The 20,636-nt window shown below is 45.7% G+C and overlaps 1 protein-coding gene across 2 annotated transcripts in view; it reads right to left on the bottom strand.

Annotated features, from left to right (window-relative positions):
• Positions 1 to 314: 314 nt before the first annotated feature.
• The window catches only part of EIF3M (eukaryotic translation initiation factor 3 subunit M), a 206,788-nt gene continuing 186,466 nt past the window's right edge, over positions 315 to 20,636 (bottom strand). For both annotated transcript variants that reach the window (XM_086955849.1, XM_086955850.1), the window contains 3 exons: positions 17,155 to 17,298; positions 945 to 1,005; positions 315 to 569 (listed from right to left, as the gene is read on the bottom strand). In XM_086955849.1, coding sequence (XP_086811975.1) covers positions 449 to 569; positions 945 to 1,005; positions 17,155 to 17,298 — 326 coding nt within the window. In that variant the 3' untranslated portion in view covers positions 315 to 448. The remainder of the gene's footprint in view (positions 570 to 944; positions 1,006 to 17,154; positions 17,299 to 20,636) is intronic.

Below are 20,636 nucleotides of genomic sequence, written 5' to 3'. Positions count from 1 at the left end.
TGCGGCAGCATCGAAAGAAATGCAGCCCAGAGTTTAATCCTTAAGGAGGTAGGGAACAATTCCATATATTGTGCTAAGTGCTAGCTTTTGGTAAAACAGGGTAAACATTAACAGGTGGCAAATGTAAAATGTAATGCGATATTTATCATACTGTAGAGACAGGGCATTCGCTAAAAGATATACTAGAAAACAATGCTATGTTCTGAGCGCATCGTTAACATGCATTCTGAGCGTTGCATCTGTCGAGTTACAGAAGCAAAATGAACTTCAAAAATAACATTTAAAGAATTTGCTACAGACATCACGCAGAATTATTTGTTTTCTTAAGCCTTTTATTTCGAGCAGCTCAATAAGCGGCCCATGGAGAGGAATGCTAATAAAATCTGCCAACAGATGAGAACTCATTATTATTGTTTGGCGTTTGTTTAATCTAAATAAAGAAAATAATTCAAGCATCTGAAATACTCGAAAGGCTAGTTTTGACTCGGTTTAAATTCTGTTTCCAGGCGTTTAGTGTGTCGTAGAGTTGTTGCCACTGCTGCTTTCCAAATGTTCGGTGTGTGCTGTGACTGCAAGAAAAAAATACCAATTTAAATTGCTAAAGAATACTTTCAAAATGTTAATTTCACATACTGGTTGGCTTTGGAGGACAAGCAGCACCTTAGCATTCACAGACTTCAGAATATTTAAAATAGGCTCTTGTAATTAGTATTCTATTCAATGCCATAGCTATTAAATGAAATGTGCTGGAAAATAGGATGCTTTCATTAAATAAGCTAATCACACTCGGTGTGAGCTTTAATAAAATGATGATAAATAGCAACTATTTAACTACAGACTCCTGAAAAAACTCCCAAGCATCCTTGCTTATATTTAAGATATTGAAAACACATATACACACTAAATACTGCTTTACGGAATGCTGCAACGATAAAGTTCCTTACCTGATAATTACTTTTCTCAGCGTCTGATCGATTTTACAGTAGACCATCTTTGTTTTTACAGCTGAAAGAAACAGTGTGCATATTTAGGCATTTTCAAGGGTAATTGGAACAGAGTGTGGACACATTTAATTTTTTGTTTTGTGATACACTGGTCAATCTGTGCATTATCAATATATAAAAATAAAAAAATAAAGAACGATACATCCAGCAATGTGGCTTGAGCAAGGGGGGCCATCAGAACGTAATTTATTAACTCACTACCATAGAAAATGAGTAAAACTACATGACGTTCCTCATCTCAGTTTATAAGTCTCACCAAAACCAAACCACCTCACACAACATCCCAGCTTCTCAAGAGTTCTGCAAAAACTTACACGGTTTCTTTACAGATATGTGAACCACGGAAGAACTCGTGCTGGCTACCCACTGTGTGCCTTTCCCACAAAAGGAAACAATGAGTTTTTAGATTCCATAAAATCAGCATGACTTTCTTCCTCACCTTGCCACTATTCAGGTATTAATCTGACTGATCAAGTCAATTTAGAGATCTCTCTTCCCTCTGATCAACAAATTTTCCAGGAGGCTGATCTTCCTTCCCACCTTAAACATGATGGAGTCACTTTATTATCTCAAACTCTCAAGAATTTAGCCTGTAAACAACTCTACAACTGGATCAAGGGATCGAGCAAACGTAACCCTAACCAAGATAAAACCACCAGTCTGGGTTCAGACGCATTACCTCATCAGAACGCTAAAAGATCTACATGCTCTATTGCAAATCATTCATCTTCACCCACCAGGCAAATACTCCAAGCAGTACATGACTGACAGTCCAAAAGAAAATCTGTCATACCTGGGTAGAAGATGGAAATCATTTATTTCAGCTTTGCCCAATCTGATGGATCTGCTAGATGCCTTGGGACTTCATTCAGCACCAAACAGTCTTGCTTTCTGGAATCTCAGAGTCTTGTTTGACAACATTTTATCTTTAAGGTTTTATGCACATCAGCAAGTAGCATTTTGCAATTACCACCTCCTGTTGCAGAACCTTATGCCATTAATGTTTTTCCATCTAGTGCAGCCATTGTCCCAAGCTAGGTCCAAAAATGCCAACTGAATTCACCTCAAAATTGCCCTATTAAGCAAGCTACAGCTGTTTAAAAAAAGATATATATATATATATATATACATATATATATATACACATATATACACATATACACACACACACACACACATATATATACAGCCCGTCCCAACGTTGTCTGGGTATGAATTGCTGCCGGCCAGTAGTATATTGTTTTGAAGGATTTCGTTTTGATAGCATTTCTTATTTGTGACAGGCCTGTGAAACGCTCCGATTCACAGTGCACTGCTGATGCACTGAAGATTGCGCGTTCAGTAGTGTGTGAACTCGAGTTTCCTACTTTATTTTTCCTTGCAATATTATATAGCGCAAACTCGATAACATGGCATGTGCACAATTTACATTACAGAAGAACACATTAATTTGTGGTAGGCACGGGGAGACAAAGCGATGTGCCTGGAATCACAGGATGTTGAGCTGATGCAGAGATTCGAACGTAGCTCCCCAGCTCTAAAGTTCGCAATTCTAGAACTTGTGGCGGGAGGTGTGCCTAAAAGTGTATGTCGGTGCTGGCCATCAATGAGAGAGACCTGTGCATTTTTCAAATGGGTGGTGAAAAAATAGGAGTATGTTGCTGGAGATGTGGGCCACCGTGCCACCAATGTACTTACCGGGGAGGGTAAACACCCATTATTCCGCAACTTTCTTTCCGCATACCATCACTCCGCATACTTTCATTCCGAAAATACCATGACTCCGCAATAATAATCCACATTTGTAAAGCGCGAACAATCACTCGTACGGGTCTCTAGGCGCTAGGGGCCGTCAGGAAGATTAAGCGAGCTATTGCCCAGAGTCACATGGTGCTGGGCTCATCTGCCGCCGGCGCTGGGGATCGAACCGTGATCCCTAGAGTCCAGCGTCAGTCGCCCTGGCTGCGGCGCCACAACTCTCCCTATCTCACAATGCCATTATAACGCATGGCATTACATTTTATATGCTTTTACCACGAATACATTTACAACGAAATTCGTTGTAAGTGCATGAATGGTAAAAGCATGTTTTTTTTTAATCTTTGGATAAGGTAAGTATGGATATAGGGGTATATGTTTTGGGGTACTGAGGTATATGTTTTGGGGTGTTTGGGTATTTTAAGGGTTCAGATATAGTTTTGGGTTATGGGGTACAGGGGTAGTTTTAGGGTTTAGGGATAGGTATGGGTTTTGGGGTACAGGGGTATTTTTAGGGTTCAGGGCTAGGTTTGGGTTTTGGGGTATAGGGGTATTTTAAGGGTTCAGAGGTAGGTTTGGGTTTTGGGGAACAGGGGTATTTTTTAGGTTCAGGGCTCGGTTTTGGTGTACAGGGGTATTTTAGGGTTCAGGGGTACGTTTTGGGTTTGGGGTACAGGGTTATTTTTAGGGTTCAGGGCTAGGTTTGGGATACAGGGGTATTTTAAGGGTTCAGGGCTAGGTTTGGATTTTTGGGTACAGTGGTATTAGGGTTCAGGAGTTGGTTTGGGTTTTGGGGTACAGTGGTATTTTTAGGGTTCAGGGCTAGGTTTGGGTTTTGGGGTTCAGGGGTATTTTTAGGGTTCAGGGGTAGGTTTGGGTTTTGAGGTACAGGGGTATTTATAGGGTTCAGAGCTAGGTTTGGGTTTTGGGGTACAGGCGTATTTTTAGGGTGTAGAGATAGGTTTGGATTTTGGGGTACAGGGTATATTTATAGGGTTAAGATGGGTTAGTGTTTAAGGGTGTTGGGGTATTTTAAGGAGTAAGGGTGGGTTATGATTATGGGGTGCAGGGGTATTTAAAGGGAGCAGGGTGGGATTAGCACACAATGAGACATGGCATGAAGGGCGGAATGTACCACACGCCCCCAGCGTTTGTCATGCCTAGCCAAACCTAGCCCTACACCCTAAAAATACCCCTGTACCCCAAAACCCAAACCTAGCCCTGAACCCCATAAAAACCCCTGTACCTCAAAACCCAAACCTACCCCTGAACCCTAAAAATACCACTGTACCCCAAAACCCAAACCAACCTCTGAACCCTAATACCCCTGTACCCCCAAACCAACCTCTGAACCCTAATACCCCTGTACCCCAAAACCCAAACCTAACCCGAACCCTTAAAATACCCCTGTACCTCAAAACCCAAACCTACCCCTGAACTCTAAAAATACCACGGTACCCCAAAACCCAAACCTAGCCCTGAACCCTAAAAATAACCCTGTACCCCCAAACCTACCCCTGAACCCTAAAAATAACCCTGTACCCCTAAACCCAAACCTAGCCCTGAACCCTAATACCCCTGTACCCCAAAACCCAAACCTAGCCCTGAACCCTAAAAATACCCCTGTACCCCAAAACCCAAACCTACCCCTGAACCCTTAAAATACCCCTATACCTCAAAACCAAAACCTAGCCCTGAACCCTAAAAATACCCCTGTACCCCAAAACCCATATCTATCCCTAAACCCTAAAACTAACCCAGTACCACATAACCCAAAACTATATCCGAACCCTTAAAATACCCAAACACCCCAAAACATATACCTCAGTACCCCAAAACGAATAGTTTCTTACCTGTCGGTGTAGTTTTGCAGCTTGAAGATCTTTCTGGATTCACTATGCTGTGCATATTCCGCGGTCTTGTGGTTGGGTCCGGATTCGTAGTCTTTTCTTTGTTTTTTTTTTTTGTAGCCCTTGTGGGCGTCGGCGTCACACCTCCTCGGGTGCATTTCCGGTGACGTCGGCATGCTTCCTGCGGAAGCTCCCACTCTTGGGCGCCATCTTCGGATTCTTTTTTCCGTGTTCCTTTCGTTTCCGAAGCAATGGCAATGTTCTATTTAGGTGAGAATTTTACCGCTTTGTCCTTAAAGTCTCTTACTTCTCTACCTTCTCCTTTTTTTTTTTTTTTTTAACCACCTCTTCCCTCTCCAGCCTCAACTTTCTGGCGGAGGTGGGTGGGTTCGCTAGTGAATCCGGAAAGATCGTCAAGCTGCAAAACTACACCGACAGGTAAGAAACTATTAGTTTTGCAGCGTGAATCTTTCTGGATTCACTATGCTGTGCATAGATTTTGTAGCGGTTTCTCATTTCTGTGGCGGCTAGGTGGAAGATGAGCTCTGGTTTCTGAATATATGCTGGAGCACCTTTTGTCCGACTTGTGCTTCTTTGTTCATCTGAACATCGACCCAGTAGTGCTTTGTGAATGTGTGCACCGAAGCCCATGTTGCCGCCTGGCATATGTCCTGAATGGGTGTATTGGCCAGGAAGGCTATTGTAGCCCCCTTCTTCCTGGTGGAGTGGGCACGCGCCCCCTCCGCCAGTTCTTGTCCTGCCCTCTTATGGCAGAGTTGAATTGTTTGCGCGATCCATCGCGCAATAGTGTTCTTGGTTACTGCTTTGCCTATGTAACTCTTGGCGAACGACACAAGAACTGTTTCGTTTTCCTGTGTCCCTTTGTCCTCTCGATGTAATGCATGACCGCCCTTCTGGCGTCTAGGGTGTGCAGAGCTCGCTCTGCGCTGCTGGTTGGTTTTTGGAAAAAACTCGGTATCTGTATGGACTGGTTCATGTGGAATTTGGACACCACCTTCGGCATGAAGTGTGGGTCGGTCCTCATCACAACCCTGTCATTGTGTATTTGTATGTAGGGTTCCTGTAGCGTTAGCGCTTGCAGCTCGCTTACTCTGCGTAAGGATGTTATTGCAACCAGTAAAGCTGTTTTCATAGTCAGCATCTGTAAGGAGGCCTTGTGAAGTGGTTCAAAGGGCTCCTTCATGAGTTCCGTCAGGACTACGTTCAAGTTCCATGCTGGTGGCGGCACACGCTTGGGTGGTGCGATCCTTTTCGCTCCTTCCAGGAACCTCTTGACAACTTGTGATGTGAAGAAGCTTCTGCCCATCTCACCCCTCGTGTAGGCCACTATAGCAGCCAAGTGAACCCTCAAGGAGGACGAGCTGAGGTTTTTCTCCAGTAAGTGCGTCAGGTATTTTAGCACTGTGGAGTCCTTCTTCATTTTATTGTGAAGTCTTTCTCGCCTGCACCACATCGTGAATCTTTTCCACTTAGCGACATAGCACTTCCGAGTGCTGGGCCTTCGTGCCTATCAAAGGCCCCTGAGGGTGCTCTCTGGCAGTCTCAAATGTGCGAACTCTATGTCCTCAGGAGCCATGCTACTAGGCTCATGCTCTCTGGCTCTGGGTGCAGCACCTCTCCGTTCTGCATGGAGAGCAGGTCCTTTCTTCTGCCGAATCTGTGGGGTGCACACTGTGTCATCTCCATGATCTGAGAGTACCATGTCTGCCTCGCCCACTGTGGCGCGACCAGTATCAGGGTCATGGAGCTTGCTCTGCACTTGCTCAGTACTTTGTGTATCAGTGGTATCGGGGGAAAAGCGTAGGCAAATGTCCCGGACCAATCTATCCATAGGGCATTCCCAAGGGACCCCTCTTCGCGTTGTCTGGATGCGAAGTTTCGGCATTTCGCATTCAGTTGCATTCGTGTTGCAAACAGGTCCACTGATGGTGTTCCCCACCTGTTGAACAACCACATTGTCTCCTGAGCATTGAGCTCCCACTCGAGGGACGCCGATGTCTGCCTGCTCAGCCAGTCTGCCTGAATGTTCTCCTTCCCTGGTAGGTGTATGGCTAGCAGGTCTATCTGGAGAGGGATGGCCCATCTCCATATCTCCTGTGCCAGCGCTGAAAGCGTTGTTGACTGTGTTCCACCCTGCTTGTTGATGTAGAACATCGCCGTGGTGTTGTCTGTCTGCAGCAACACCTTCTGCTTGTACAGTCTCGTCTGGAAGGCTTTCAGTGCAAGGAAGATTGTCTTTAATTCGAGGTAATTGATGTGCTTCGTCGCATCTGTTGGCGTCCAAAGACCCCTCACTTTGAGTTCCTCTATGTGAGCGCCCCATCCCTTCAGGGATGCGTCTGTGGTGATGGTCACTGTCGGAGTTGGGGGTGTTAGAGGCTTTCCCCTTGTTAAGTTCTCCCTGGTCCACCATGCCATCTCCTTCTGCACTGCGTGCGTCACCACCACAAGATCCTCCCAACTCCCAGAAGCCTGTGACCATTGTTCCTGGAGCCATTCTTGCATGGGTCTCATGTGGAGGCGCACATTCGGCACCAGGTGGATGCATGATGCCATCATCCCCATGATCTTGCTCGCAGTCCTCACTGTCCGAGCTTGCCCCTTCCAGTAGAGGCGAGTTTCCTTGACCAGCGCCCTTGTTCTCTTCTCGCTGGGGAACACCTTGCCCTGTAAGGTGTTGATCTCTGCCCCCAGGAAGATCTTCACCTGCTCCGGCTCCATCGATGATTTCTTCCAATGGACGGAGAACCCCAGGTTTATGAGCGTGCTCGTCACTGTATGCGCATGTTGCTTGCACTTCTGGTACGAGTTTGCTTTCACCAGCCAGTCGTCCAGGTAAGGGTATGCGTGTATCCCTTGTCTTCTTAAGTGCGCTGCGACTGCCGCAAGGCACTTCGTGAATACCCTCGGTGCTGATTTTAGTCCGAAGGCTAGCGTTGTGAACTGGTAGTGTCCTCCTCCGATTGTGAACCTGAGCATATGCTTGTGCTTCTCGTTCATTGGTATGTGCATGTAGGCGTCCTTGAGGTCTATCGTGACCATGAAGTCTCCGACCTGCAATTGCGGTAGCACCTCCTGCAGGGAGGTCATTTTGAATTTCTGTGTTCTTATGAATTTGTTCAGGAACCTCAGGTCTAGGATGGGTCTCATCTTGTCGTCTACCTTTGGTACCAGGAAGTACGTTGAGTAAATTCCCTTGTTCCTTTCCTTGAAGGGAACCCTTTCTATGGCTTGTTTTTGTAGAAGTTCTGTTGCTTCTTCTTGAAGCCTCGCCAGCTGTTCTCTTGCTGGTGGCTTTCCCCTTGGTTTTCTGCTTGGTGGCCTTTTCTCCAACTTCAAGCAGTACCCGAATTGGATAATGTTTAGGATCCATTTGTCTGATGTAATTTCCCTCCATTCCTGGAGGTAAAACTTCAATCTTCCTCCCACTGGTGTCATGTGGTCGTAGGTGTTTAGATTGTCCCGGCCCCTTGGTACGTGGTGCCCCCCCCGGGTCTTTTTTGTGGCTGGGCACCCAGAGTTCTGTGAAATCACCTCGAGGTGGGCTGCTGTCCCCCTCTTCTATTCTGGCCACATCCATTTCTCCCTTGAAAGGACTGACCTCTTGGTTGGTACTGCCAGGACTGCTTCTGCTGACCTTGCTGGCCCTGTGAGTCTGCCTGGTGCGTTTGCTGGAAAGCCTGGTGTGATGTACCTGGCTGGTTTCCACCTCTCCCGCCGGGCCTCCGTGACGGGGTGCCTCTTTTGTTGCCTCTGAACTGCAACGCCCCCATAGATCTTGCCGTCTCATTATCTTTTTTGAGTTGGCTGAGTTTCTCGTCTACTGTTGCTCCGAAGAGCGTGTCGCCGTTGAACGGTGTGTTGAGGATACTGTGTTGCACCTCGGGTTTGAACCCTGAGATCCTGAGCCAGGCGTGTCTCCTTTCCGTGACACCCATCATCATCAGCCTGCTGGCGGTGTCTGCTCCGTCCAGGGCCGTCTTAAGGCAAGAATTTGCCGCATTTTTCCCTTCTTCGACCAACTTCTCGGCCTTCTGCCTGGCCTCCTGGGGTAGGTCCTTCACCAAGTGCCCCAAGCCCTCCATGATCTGGTACATGTGCCTGTTTATAAGGGCGTTGGAGTTAGCCATGCGCCAGTGGGTCGCGGCATTCCGTTCGATCCTTCTGCCCACCAGATCCATCCTCTTGCTCTCCTTATCCGGTGGCGGGCCAGAGGTAGTGGATACGTTTGCCCTCTTCCTCGCTGTGGCCGTGATAATGGAGTCTGCGGAGACCTCGCCTCGAATGTAGGCCGGGTCCTTTGTGGAGTGTTTGTATTTTTTCTCCGTTCTAGGAGTTACCGCCTTGCATGTTGCGGGCTCCTTGAATGCTTCTCTTCCCTGAGCCAAGACGCTCTCGAGCATTGGGAGGAACTGGCTCCTTGTCTGTGTTGGGAGCAAAGTCTCGAGCAGGAAGTCTGCTTTCTGCTTTTCCTCGTCGATCTTTAGCTTGAATGCAGCTGCGGCAGATTGTATCGCCGAATTGTATGCCCCGATGTCGTCCGGCGGCGAGGGCCTCGAGGGGTATGTGTCGACCGCCTCCTCCGGGCTCTCGGTGTCGATATCTAGGTAATCCTCCTCGCGTGGGTCAGAGGTGGCCGACTCGGCGTCCAACCTACTGCCCTCCTCCTCGTCATAGCCGTAATCCTCGTAGGGATTCTCTTCATCTCCCTGGTCGTCGACCATCTCGGCGCCCGGCCCATGTCCGTCGACGAGTTCTTCTTCCTCTTCGACCAGATCTAGCACACCATGCTTGGTCTTGTGTGGAATTGTAAAGGCACTCATCTCGGCGTCGAAATCTTCTCTCCGCTGCAAGATGCTTGCCATCTCGGCCTCCAATCGCCGTCTTTTCTTTTCCCTTTCGGCCGCGTTCTCGGCCTCGGAACGCTCGGCCCCTCTCTTCGTCGCCTGGCTCGGCGGCGAGATTCTCGGCGTCGATGGTTTGGACGTCGAACTTGGTTTCGGGTCCTTGGACGTCGTCGAGGCTTTCGGGTCTTTCTCCCTCGACGTCGATCGGTCCCTTTCGGAGACTATCTTCGACGCCTTCTGCTGTTCAACAGCTCTCGGCGCCAGGGACTCCTTCTCCGAGGATCCGCTGGGCCTGTGTGTGGTCGCGGACTGCAGATGTCGCTGCGTCGGCGCCTTCGGGGTCTGGCCCTCGTTCTTTCGAGACTCAGGGTCTCTTGTGTTCTTGTGGGACGTCGAGTCTCCTACCTTATCAGGTGTCTTCTTGAAATCGGTCTCTACGACCGTGTAGCTGTCGTCTTCGGCAGCAGCGTTGTCCTCTTCCTCCGAGGACATCCCCAGGTCGTACAGCGATGGTGTCGGGGCTTTTCCTTCGAGGGTGGCGTGTGCTACACTCTGGCTCTTCCTCACACGAAGGGTCTTCGCAGCGAAGACGGAGCAGGCGTTGTAGTCTTCGCTTCTGTGGTCCACCGGTAGGCAAAGGTTGCACACCGGATGCTGATATTTCTGCGCGTACTTGTGTCTGCAATTCGGGCAGAACTTGAACGGCGTGTTGTCCATCCTCGAGAGTTTCAGGCCTCCCTGACCGCGTGGACGTCGACGATCGTCGAAGACTTCGACGTTCTCTCCTTCTTCTCTCTTCGCCAATGGTCTGAGAAGTCTTCCTTAGTCTTCTTCTTCCAATATCTTCTCGAACTTTTCGCTTTTTCAGTACTTTCTCCAAAAATGTCTGGAGCCCAACGGGAACGATCCAGACCCGACCGCGGAAAAAAGAATCTGATGATGGCGCCCAAGAGTGAGAGCTTCCGCAGGAAGCACGCCGACGTCACCGGAAATGCACCCGAGGAGGTGTGACGCCGACGCCCACAAGGGCTACAAAAAAAAAAAAAAAAAAACAAAGAAAGAAAAGAAAAGACTACGAATCCGGACCCAACCACAAGACCGCGGAATATGCACAGCATAGTGAATCCAGAAAGATTCACGCTGCAAAACATATACCCCTATATCCATTCTGACCTTATCCAAACATTTAAAAAAACATGCTTTTACCATTCATGCACTTACAACGAATTTCGTTGTAAATGTATGCGTGGTAAAAGCATATAAAATGTAATGCCATGCGTTATAATGGCATTGTGAGATAGGGAGAGTTGTGGCGCCGCGGCGACTGACGCAGGACTCTGGGGATCACGGTTCAATCCCAAGCGCAGGCGGCAGATGAGCCCAGCACCATGTGACTCTGAGCAATAGCTTGCTTAATCTTCTTGACGCCCCCTATCGCCTAGAGACCCATACGGGTGATTGCTCGCGCTTTACAAATGTGGATTATTATTGCAAAGTCATGGTACTTTCATAATGAAAGTATGCGGAGTGATGGTATGCGGAAAGAAAGTTGCGGAATAATGGGTGTTTACCCTCCCCGGTAAGTACATTGGTGGCACGGCGGCCCACATCTCCAGCAACATACTCATATTTTTTCACCACCCATTTGAAAAATGCACAGGTCTCTCTTATCGATGGCCAGCACCGACATACACTTTTAGACACCTCCCGCCACAAGTTCTAGAATTGCGAACTTTAGAGCTGGGGAGCTACGTTTGAATCTTGGCATCAGCTCAACATCCTGTGATTCCAGGCACATCGCTTTGTCTCCCCGTGCCTACCACAAATGAATGTGTTCTTCTGTAATGTAAATTGTGCTCATGCCATGTTGTTGAGTTTGCGCTATATAATATTGCAAGGAAAAATAAAGTAGGAAACTAGAGTTCACACACTACTGAACGCGCACTCTTCAGTGCACTGTGAATCGGAGCGTTTCACAGGCCTGTCACAGATAAGAAATGCTATCAAAACGAAATCCTACAAAACAATATACTACTGGCCGGCAGCAATTCATACCCAGACAACGTTGGGACGGGCTGCTAATATATATATATTGGTCATGTGATCAAGGCTTTGGCCGAAACGCGTCGTGGCAAACTGGTGTTTGGGTTCGAAATAAATACTTAAAAACACCTAAGAATTGGGTCTTGCATCATCCTTTGGCTGCAAGTAGCTGAGCTTAACCAAGCTGAGGACGACACATACCGCATATATATATATATATATATATATATATATATATATATATATATATATATATATATATATATATACATACATACATACATACACACACACACACACACACACACACACACACACACAAACACAAACACACACACACACACAAAGAAAAAAGTCTCATGCTCTAATGCATCGTAACTCATTCATAATCTGCTACCTAAGCGGTGGTACTGGAGTTTTGCTTCTAAAGCAGTTTTAATACACAGCTTTAACCTCCTTGCCCCTTTACCTTTGTGTGGGCTTGGTCTCGCCATTATCTTCTATTCCTGATGAACCTGCTTCTCCCATGCTTAGAAAATTCCATAAATCGAGCAAAGTTCCTATTTATGGGTCTTTTGAGATCTTTTTTGTTATCTTTTCCATGTCTCTTTATTCTTTTAGATCCGGTTGCTTATGATGTAATAGTTCAACATCAAGTCATGCACATTGTGTTACTGTTAGTCTGTTATCTTCTCAGTGAATTTATAGCACACTAATCATCAACAATGGTATCCAGTCGGTCTGTATAAGGAGAGCGAGACCAACCCTGGTGGTTTACTTGTAAGGTCAGGTCTTCAGCTTCTTGCTAAAGTCAAGAAGCGAGGAAGAAGCTTCTGATGTGTGGTGGGAGGTTGTTACAGGGTTTACCGTTCAAGTAAGAGAAGGTGCAGCCCCCTGCTCTGCTTTTGTGTAAGCGTGGGGTGTGTGTTAGTGAGAGACCTTCAGAGCAGAGGTGTTCAGGTAGGCAGGGCCAGTGTTGTGGAGAATTTTGTAGGTATGGGTGAGGAGATTTAAATATGTGTCCCAGTGGAGTTCCATAATGTGTGGTGTGATATGGGATCAGCATGGGAGGTTGAGGACTAGTCTTGCTGCTGCGTTTTGGACGATCTGCAGTCTTCTTGTGAGCTGGTTGGTAATCCCTGCGTACAGGTGTTTCATAGTCCAGTCTGCTGGAGATGAGGGCTTGGGTGATCATTTTCCTAGTGTTGACTGGTAGCCAATTGTAGATTTTCATCAGAATCATTACTGAGTTGAAACAGGCAGAGACTACTGCGTTGATTAGTGGGGTTATGTCCCGTTTGTTGTGCATGATGATTCTGAGGTTTCTTGCTTGGAAACAACACATGGGGGTGGGTCCAAGGTCTGTGGGCCTCCAGGTGGAGTCCAATGGCCATGTGTTCTTTCCGAAGAAGGGCAACTGGATTTCATCCAGGTAACTACTTCTATCATGCATGCGGTTTCATTGTCTGGTGTTGGGTGTTTTGTCCGACAGGGACAGTATCAGTTGTGTGTCATCAGCATAAGTGAGGATGGTTTACATCACCAATACCTCTCCTGCTTGGGGTGTATGCATCCTCAGCATGCCTATGCTGTGTGTGTTACCATCAGTATGAGGTCCTTACACTTGTTACTTGAGTACTTGTTTCACTCAGACCCAATTATCATGGTAATGGGTAACTGCATAAAGTGCCCAGGAAAAGAGATTTCTTTGGGATGCAGACCAATTGTTCTGTTAACTCCACTGCATCCACAAGTTTAGCTTAACACTTCCTCTGGGCATGGAGGTCCTAAGCGTCTATTAAACTGTGGGGTTGAGCCAATCTCTCCCTGCGCATTTTTCTGGAAGTTCACTGAACTAAATGGACACGTTTCCCTGCCTCAATAGAAGTGGACAATGAGTCAAAGTCTCAACTTATTCCAATAACATCTGATGCCCCTCTCTCAATTACTCCTCTGAAACAGCAGAAGAACTACGCTCTAACTCTGCCAGCAGAGTTTGGGAAGAAAGTGTTTCCAAGACACTTACAAGGCAGGGGAAGCAGCAGCACTGGGTGCGGCCACGATACCCACAAGTCAACCCAAAACCCTTCCCCTCAACATTGTCCGGACATACCCAGAGTTTCTTTTAGATCTCAACATGCGCATGAAAAAGTGAAGCTCTAGCTGTTGACCAAGGTTTTGTAGACCCTCAACGACAACAATCCAGTTGAGAGTTCAACACAACACTTAGAGCATGTCGTATTACAGAGTATATGATTACTGCTTAAAATAGGAGGAGGACTGCACACCAGCACAGCCATTGTGCTCTAAGAAGTCTATACAGCTACTGGTGGCACCCCTTCTCAGAACACAATCTGCAAATTTTGCATTTAGTTGCTCCGTTCTCTGGGATGGTAGATTATAAGACAAATAGCTCAGTTTCATCTGAACCTTTGGAACAGGATCAGCTGAACTGGAGACTCTGCACTCCTGGGTGGCCCATGTGGATCGGGCTGAAGTAGCCAACTTATTCCAAGTAGCCAACGATTCCTTCGGAGATTCACTGAACTCTAGAAGAAGGCTGAAGGGACTGTTGGTCTGCCATTTAGGATGCCTCATTGCACAATGTGTCACCTGGGGTAGCAGAATATTGATGGTGGATCCCATTCCTGGAGAAGAAAATGATTTGCGATGAACCAGATGCTATCATGAGGTCATGGTGACGGGCGAGATATTCATATCGATACCAGTACCCTTGCTATAGAATGAGGCCATTTATGCATTGGTGACCTCTACAATCCCTCCAGTATTATCAGTCCTGACCACAGAACGCCAGGTTCCCTTGCATGCCCAGGTGATGTAAATAAAGCCTCTGAGCATGTCATCCCAAAGCCTTTGGACACCAAGAACTGGGATTTAAGGATGGGTCCAGAATGTATTCTGAAACCCTACAGCTACAGAACAAAGCAATATTCTTCCACATGAACAAAGAGGTAAAATACTCACAGACCAATGGCAAGATAAACTACTCTGTTGGAACTCTCCCCAGTGGCAGGCCTAAGACAACACCATCATGGCTAGTTAAAGTCTTCGACTCTGACAAGTTTAACTGCTACACCTTCCTGCTCCTGGAACCAACACCCCCCTCGCCCCTTCAGAAAGAATGCAAATTGATGGTCATTACAGGCAAAGAAGATGCAGAGATTAAGTTGATGACTGGGACCTTATTTACACTGTCGTACCATAAACCACAGTCTGTTCATGCAGCATCAGTGTAGGAACACTTCACCAGGACAAGTGGTGTCTGTGGTGCTCTCCCAACATGTACCTCTCAAGAGAAATATGCTGGGCGCTCTAAAGGCTATTCCACATGCAACTTGATGGCATTACTCTCCAGAATCTTCGTCCTGAAGCCATGCCAAGTTTGGCCATATGAATCTCAAACTGTTTGTCTAGGGCTAAACTTCATGACTTGTCTTATTTCCCCCACCCGTGCTGATTCTCAAGCGCAACCTACCAACAGGTTAAAAGGGGAAAGAGCTCAAGGCGTAAAAATAGGATTAAGTTACCCCTGTGGTGGCTTCATTACACTTAGTCTGTAAGCACTTTCGACCTTAACACCACATACCCCTATCTCATTAGACCCATATGAGATTAAACATGGAATATATCGCCACCACGAAAAACCACTAAGGTTGGGTGCACAAGTCATCACTCTTCCCCACCACTGGGAAGTCAGCACGAGTTGGTTGCTAGGTGAGTTCGACCAGACTATCAGGGCTGTAAGTTCTATTGGCCTACTACCCTTTCCCCTGCTCCTCCGCCTTAAGCGGCCTCCGTAGAGCACAAGGTATAAGTAAGTTAACCAGTCTTCTATAACATTACCGTAACAATAACTAGGCATTCCTTCGCCCCCAGCATGAAGACATGGCTGATTTTAGTACATTTGGCCTAAACATAAGTGCTAAAAACAGAGGCGATTAAAAAGCCTTATCAGCCACTGGATTGCTTACTTTATGTAGCCGTGAGTACGAGTAAACACACATAGCACTTCGCTAATCCAACCCAGCTTTATAAGGAACTGTTTCCCTTACTCCGAAGTGTTTCTATTAATGTACTGTATACATTCATTACAATTATTATACTTAGTTTGACATAATTGTCTAAATAAAGTATTGCTAACTTGAAACTTGACCAGCACAGACATGCAAAGGTTGCACTGGCTACCATGTTCCGATCCATCTCCAAAACTCACATGGAAATTGATACATCAAGCACATAAAAACTACACCCCTGGAACTTTTATGCTCAACGGGTAAGTAGTTAAGCTTGGCTTATATATTTTGAACCTCTCAAAAGATGAGCATCATATTCTCAGGTTCAGAATCTCATGACTTATCTGCTGCCTACGCCTCAGAGCGATCTACATTTCTTAGGCATACTGAAGCAGTAGTTTGTACCTGTGTGGGTGCACTCAAATGAATCAATCCTACACTTTTGTTTATCAGATTCTTTACCATTCGATAAACTATTGATGCTAATAATAACACTCACTAACAAACCACTAACCCAAACTAAAAAACAGAAATGTGAATTTGAAACTAGCAGAAAGCGCAAATAATTCATGCTCTAAATCGAAGGGCAATATTACTATAGACGCTGCAGTCTATTTTGTAGCCCCGGGTGCTTGCAACATGCAGAAACTGGCACTGAGCAGAGGAGCGCATTATGAAAAAGTGGCAGTCGATGGACTTTCTAGAATTCAAGCTGTTGTGAAATATGAGAAACAACTGCTACTGTACGTGTTTCCAAGATTGAGCTAAAGCTTCTATCTGGGTCAACAATGTCAGAACAAAGTATTATTGACAAAGAACATTCCTACCGTAAAACACTAAAGTGAAGGTAAAGGGTAATTTTATCTTGATTTGCAACACTTAACTTCACAATACTAGTTATTTACATGGGTGGCTCCTCCACTGGGATGGAGGAGTGTTGCCCCACTGCTTTCTCGCAGTGTGAGAAGCAGAAACATAAAATGGTAATAATTTTCAGTTATTACCATTCTATGTTTGGTTGCGAGCGGGTGGGTGGGCATGACTGCTCTTCGAGCAGGGCAGGTGTGGTGTGGTGTGCTTGCCCACTCCTGAGTGCGCAAAGACTGCTTGTTCGGCCCCCTGGGGCCACCCAAATAATTCATGCGCACTCAGCCCTTCTCCGCGCAGGGTGCAATGCAGCCTACCATGGAGAAAATTAGCCTCCCCATAAGCCCCTGGCTGGGCGGCCTCGCAATCCATCACAACGCTGCTTGCAGCGTTGTGATTGTCTTAGGGGAGGGAGCCTGGCTGCCTGCTCCTGCTTCCTGTTCCTGCCGAAGGCAGAAGAACAGGAGCACAGAAGACGCGGACCCGGCTGGCAGAAAGGCAAGTTTAATTTTTTTTAAATTATTATTAAATAACCCCCCCCCCCCCCTCTCTCCCCCCCAAACCGCGTGACCTCCCCGCGGGACCATCAGTGAGCCATGCCGGCCGTGACTGGGTATTTAAATGAGCAGCCACGTTGTTTGAAAGCATGGGGATGATTGATCAAACCTTTTACACAGTGCAGAAAGAACACAACAAATCAGTGACAACATAGTAAACTACTCTAACTTACCATCAATTACAAATGCTTCGACATCATCAGCCCCAATCTGAAGTTCCTGTTGAATGGTATCAAAGGAAACTTCTTTACTTTCAACGGCCATTCCCATAAACGTAAGAAGTCTCATTTTAGCCATGTTCTGCTCATGTGAGAGGCCTGCAAAGCAAAAGCATTTGAAACATGTTTTATTTAGAAGGTTACACCCTTTCAGATAAAACAGTAGCATATGTTTCCTGGTATACGTCCTATGGGAAGCCCAAGATGTAGGAAGGGTGTTCGCATCACATGAAAACAGTAGTTTCACATCTTGAACTTGTCAAAGATCAATCAGAATTTGTTCGGTCACGTCTCAACACCAATGAATTGCAGTAACTGAAACAGCAGGACTTACATTTGGTGGCACACATCTTAATTTTTAATAGGAAAATACACTTCTTGTTACTTACTGCAGTTCTTTTCCTGTTCCTGGGGAATTGTATTAGCTCCAAAGGGCTCCTATGCAATCACTACTTTAACAGGATATAGTTAGAATCTCCACTTTCACATAAACACATTCTGAGCCTTTATTTGCTCAGACCCAATATTTGCCTAATTTAACATGTGGGGTACCAGGACAGAAAAAAGGTTTCTGTTTCCAGATACCTGAGAGCCTAGCTAGAGGAAAGGACAGCCACTGCTCAATGTGGTTGGCTGTTGGAAGTAGTGTCTAATGTGTAACAAAGGAAAAACTGTTCCTTTTTTAGGTGTCCCCTCACTCACCGGGGTTGCCCCACGGTGACATGCTTCATCATTGGGGCCATCCCAGTCCTCTACGGGCTGGGGCGTGCTGCGACTTGCGGAGTTACGTAGGAGCACTTAAATGGACTATGTGTGGTGCATGTGTATTTGTGGGGAGTGGACTATGTGATGAAATTAAAAGTTACCTGCCCAGTAGGTTACTAATAAACTTTATTCTGGCCTCTAGGTGGTAGTATTAAAAACGGGGTAGGGAGATAGGCTATCCTAAACTTAATGTGTCCAGATGTTCCTATCAACTCCTAAGTCGACATGTTTCGTGCATACCCCAAGCACTTCTTCGGGACTACACAGGGACCAGCCCTGTGTTCGCCACTCCTTACTCTATCAATGAGAGATTTGTAAAAAGATTTTTAAACTGCAGCAAACTCTATTAAGTGCATGCATTTATACCTACGTATTTTGTTTCCCAAAAACACGTGGTTCTTTCTTTTGAGACCTAACTGGGCCCCATGGAGTCGGAGGGGTATCGGTATCCTCGCAACTTTGTGCTCCGGTTACCTCCTGTTTTCAGGCACCTACTGTTTCTCCCTCCGGTCCGGTCTTTTTACAAATCTCTCATTGATAGAGTAAGGAGTGGCGAACACAGGGCTGGTCCCTGTGTAGTCCCGAAGAAGTGCTTGGGGTATGCACGAAACATGTCGACTTAGGAGTTGATAGGAACATCTGGACACATTAAGTTTAGGATAGCCTATCTCCCTACCCCGTTTTTAATACTACCACCTAGAGGCCAGAATAAAGTTTATTAGTAACCTACTGGGCAGGTAACTTTTAATTTCATCACATAGTCCACTCCCCACAAATACACATGCACCATACATAGTCCATTTAAGTGCTCCTACGTAACTCCGCAAGTCGCAGCACGCCCCAGCCCGTAGAGGACTGGGATGGCCCCAATGATGAAGCATGTCACCGTGGGGCAACCCCGGTGAGTGAGGGGACACCTAAAAAAGGAACAATTTTTCCTTTGTTACACATTAGACACTACTTCCAACAGCCAACCACATTGAGCAGTGGCTGTCCTTTCCTCTAGCTAGGCTCTCAGGTATCTGGAAACAGAAACCTTTTTTCTGACTTTAATGACTGGAGGGCGAGCCAAGCTATTTACCCTCTAACTCCCCTAGTTTTTTTCCGGGTACCAGGACAAACATGTTTTACTGCAAAAAAATATATATGGAATTAATTGTCAAATTAATATTTGTCGTCTGGTTTACCAGCAAACTACCGGGTTTATATAGTTAGTATCTATGAGAGTTAAGGGATTCCAATGTAATGATTTTGATCTTATATATTACTGATTTATATAGTGCAGACTTTACCAATTTTGCTTTCATAGCAGTGTACGTATATGTGCAAGCAAGAAGCTGTGGTTGAGTTTCAGTTGTTCATCTATTAAAGCCAAATATGTGAGAAATGTACCACTTTATGTGAAGGAACTATGAACAACCATATTTCACTTTAAATCTACCCCCCGCCCCTCCCCCAGGACGAAAATACAAAACATAGGGCCAACCCCATAAACCCAGATGGGAGCCTGGGGTACACACGATACTTGAGATGAAGACTTCCTAGGTATCATTTGAAGTATAATGTTTTATGCTTTCATTTGACATATGCAACATACATTTGGAAACATATTGCAGACAGCACAGTGCACAGTAAAAAGTAAATAAAGCAGGCGAGGATGAAAAAGTGCAATGACACAACTGTACATCAACAGATATATGCGGCATATACTTAACACCCTATTTTTAATGAATATACAGGACTTACTAATTCAATTTTAGAAACGCTAAAAGGACAGAAAAACGGGATAAAAGTGTGGTAAAGCACTCTTCCAAATCCGTGGGAAATTGATTAATGAGTTTTCCAAAAAGCCTATGTTGTTTGAGGTGTCATCCAGTTAATCATCTGTTTCCAAATATCTGGATTTGATTCCCTCCACTCCTGACCCACGTTCGGAAACGGTCTATTTCTACGCGCTCGTTTATCTCGTACGCATCACGTAAACTAAATATGCAAGATGTTAAAAGGAAAAAGCCTCGATCAGTTTCCTCCTCGTTACATATTTAGGTTTGAAATTTACAGTCGGCTGAAGTTCCTGTAAGATCGTGAAAGCATACCACTGGTGTGCTAATTAACAGTAATGATCAAAGACTCATTATCAGACACAGTCTCTGCAAAATATGCAATCGCCATAACTCAGATGAACGAGGTATACTGGCAACACTAACTAACTAGGCTTAATGGAAATCTACAATCAATTAGTGCACATTAGCCCTAATTAACAAATGCAAATGAGATGCTGATTAGTTTCCTGAAGCAAAAAGGTTGCAGATAGCTTATAAAATGTGGACATGTTAGGGCGATACAGTTGACAAGATAATGTTACTGTTGGCCCAAGTTGTCGTCATTAAATTGGAAAACAAATTGCCACTCATAAAAGGATGACATCTGCAAGGGTCTTTCAACACTATTCAACACACTGCAGCGAATAAACAAGGGTGTTTGCAAGTAGACTGCACATTTGCACATATTTTTACAATCCATAAATAACACTTTTTAAGTTACTCCATTTTGTAATCCAGTATTACATCTTTAAAATATAGCTGACGGGATAATGTAAGGAGATAATGAGTCAAATTAAAAAAAGAATGGTAGCAAAATGACTACTCTGGCGTCTACAGATTTAACACAAT

This window comes from Lissotriton vulgaris, chromosome 2_1, assembly GCF_964263255.1.
Source record: "Lissotriton vulgaris chromosome 2_1, aLisVul1.2, whole genome shotgun sequence".
Classification (NCBI taxonomy): Eukaryota; Metazoa; Chordata; class Amphibia; order Caudata; family Salamandridae; genus Lissotriton; species Lissotriton vulgaris.
Note: the sequence above shows the minus strand (reverse complement) of the source record. Positions and strands in the feature narration are given on the sequence as shown.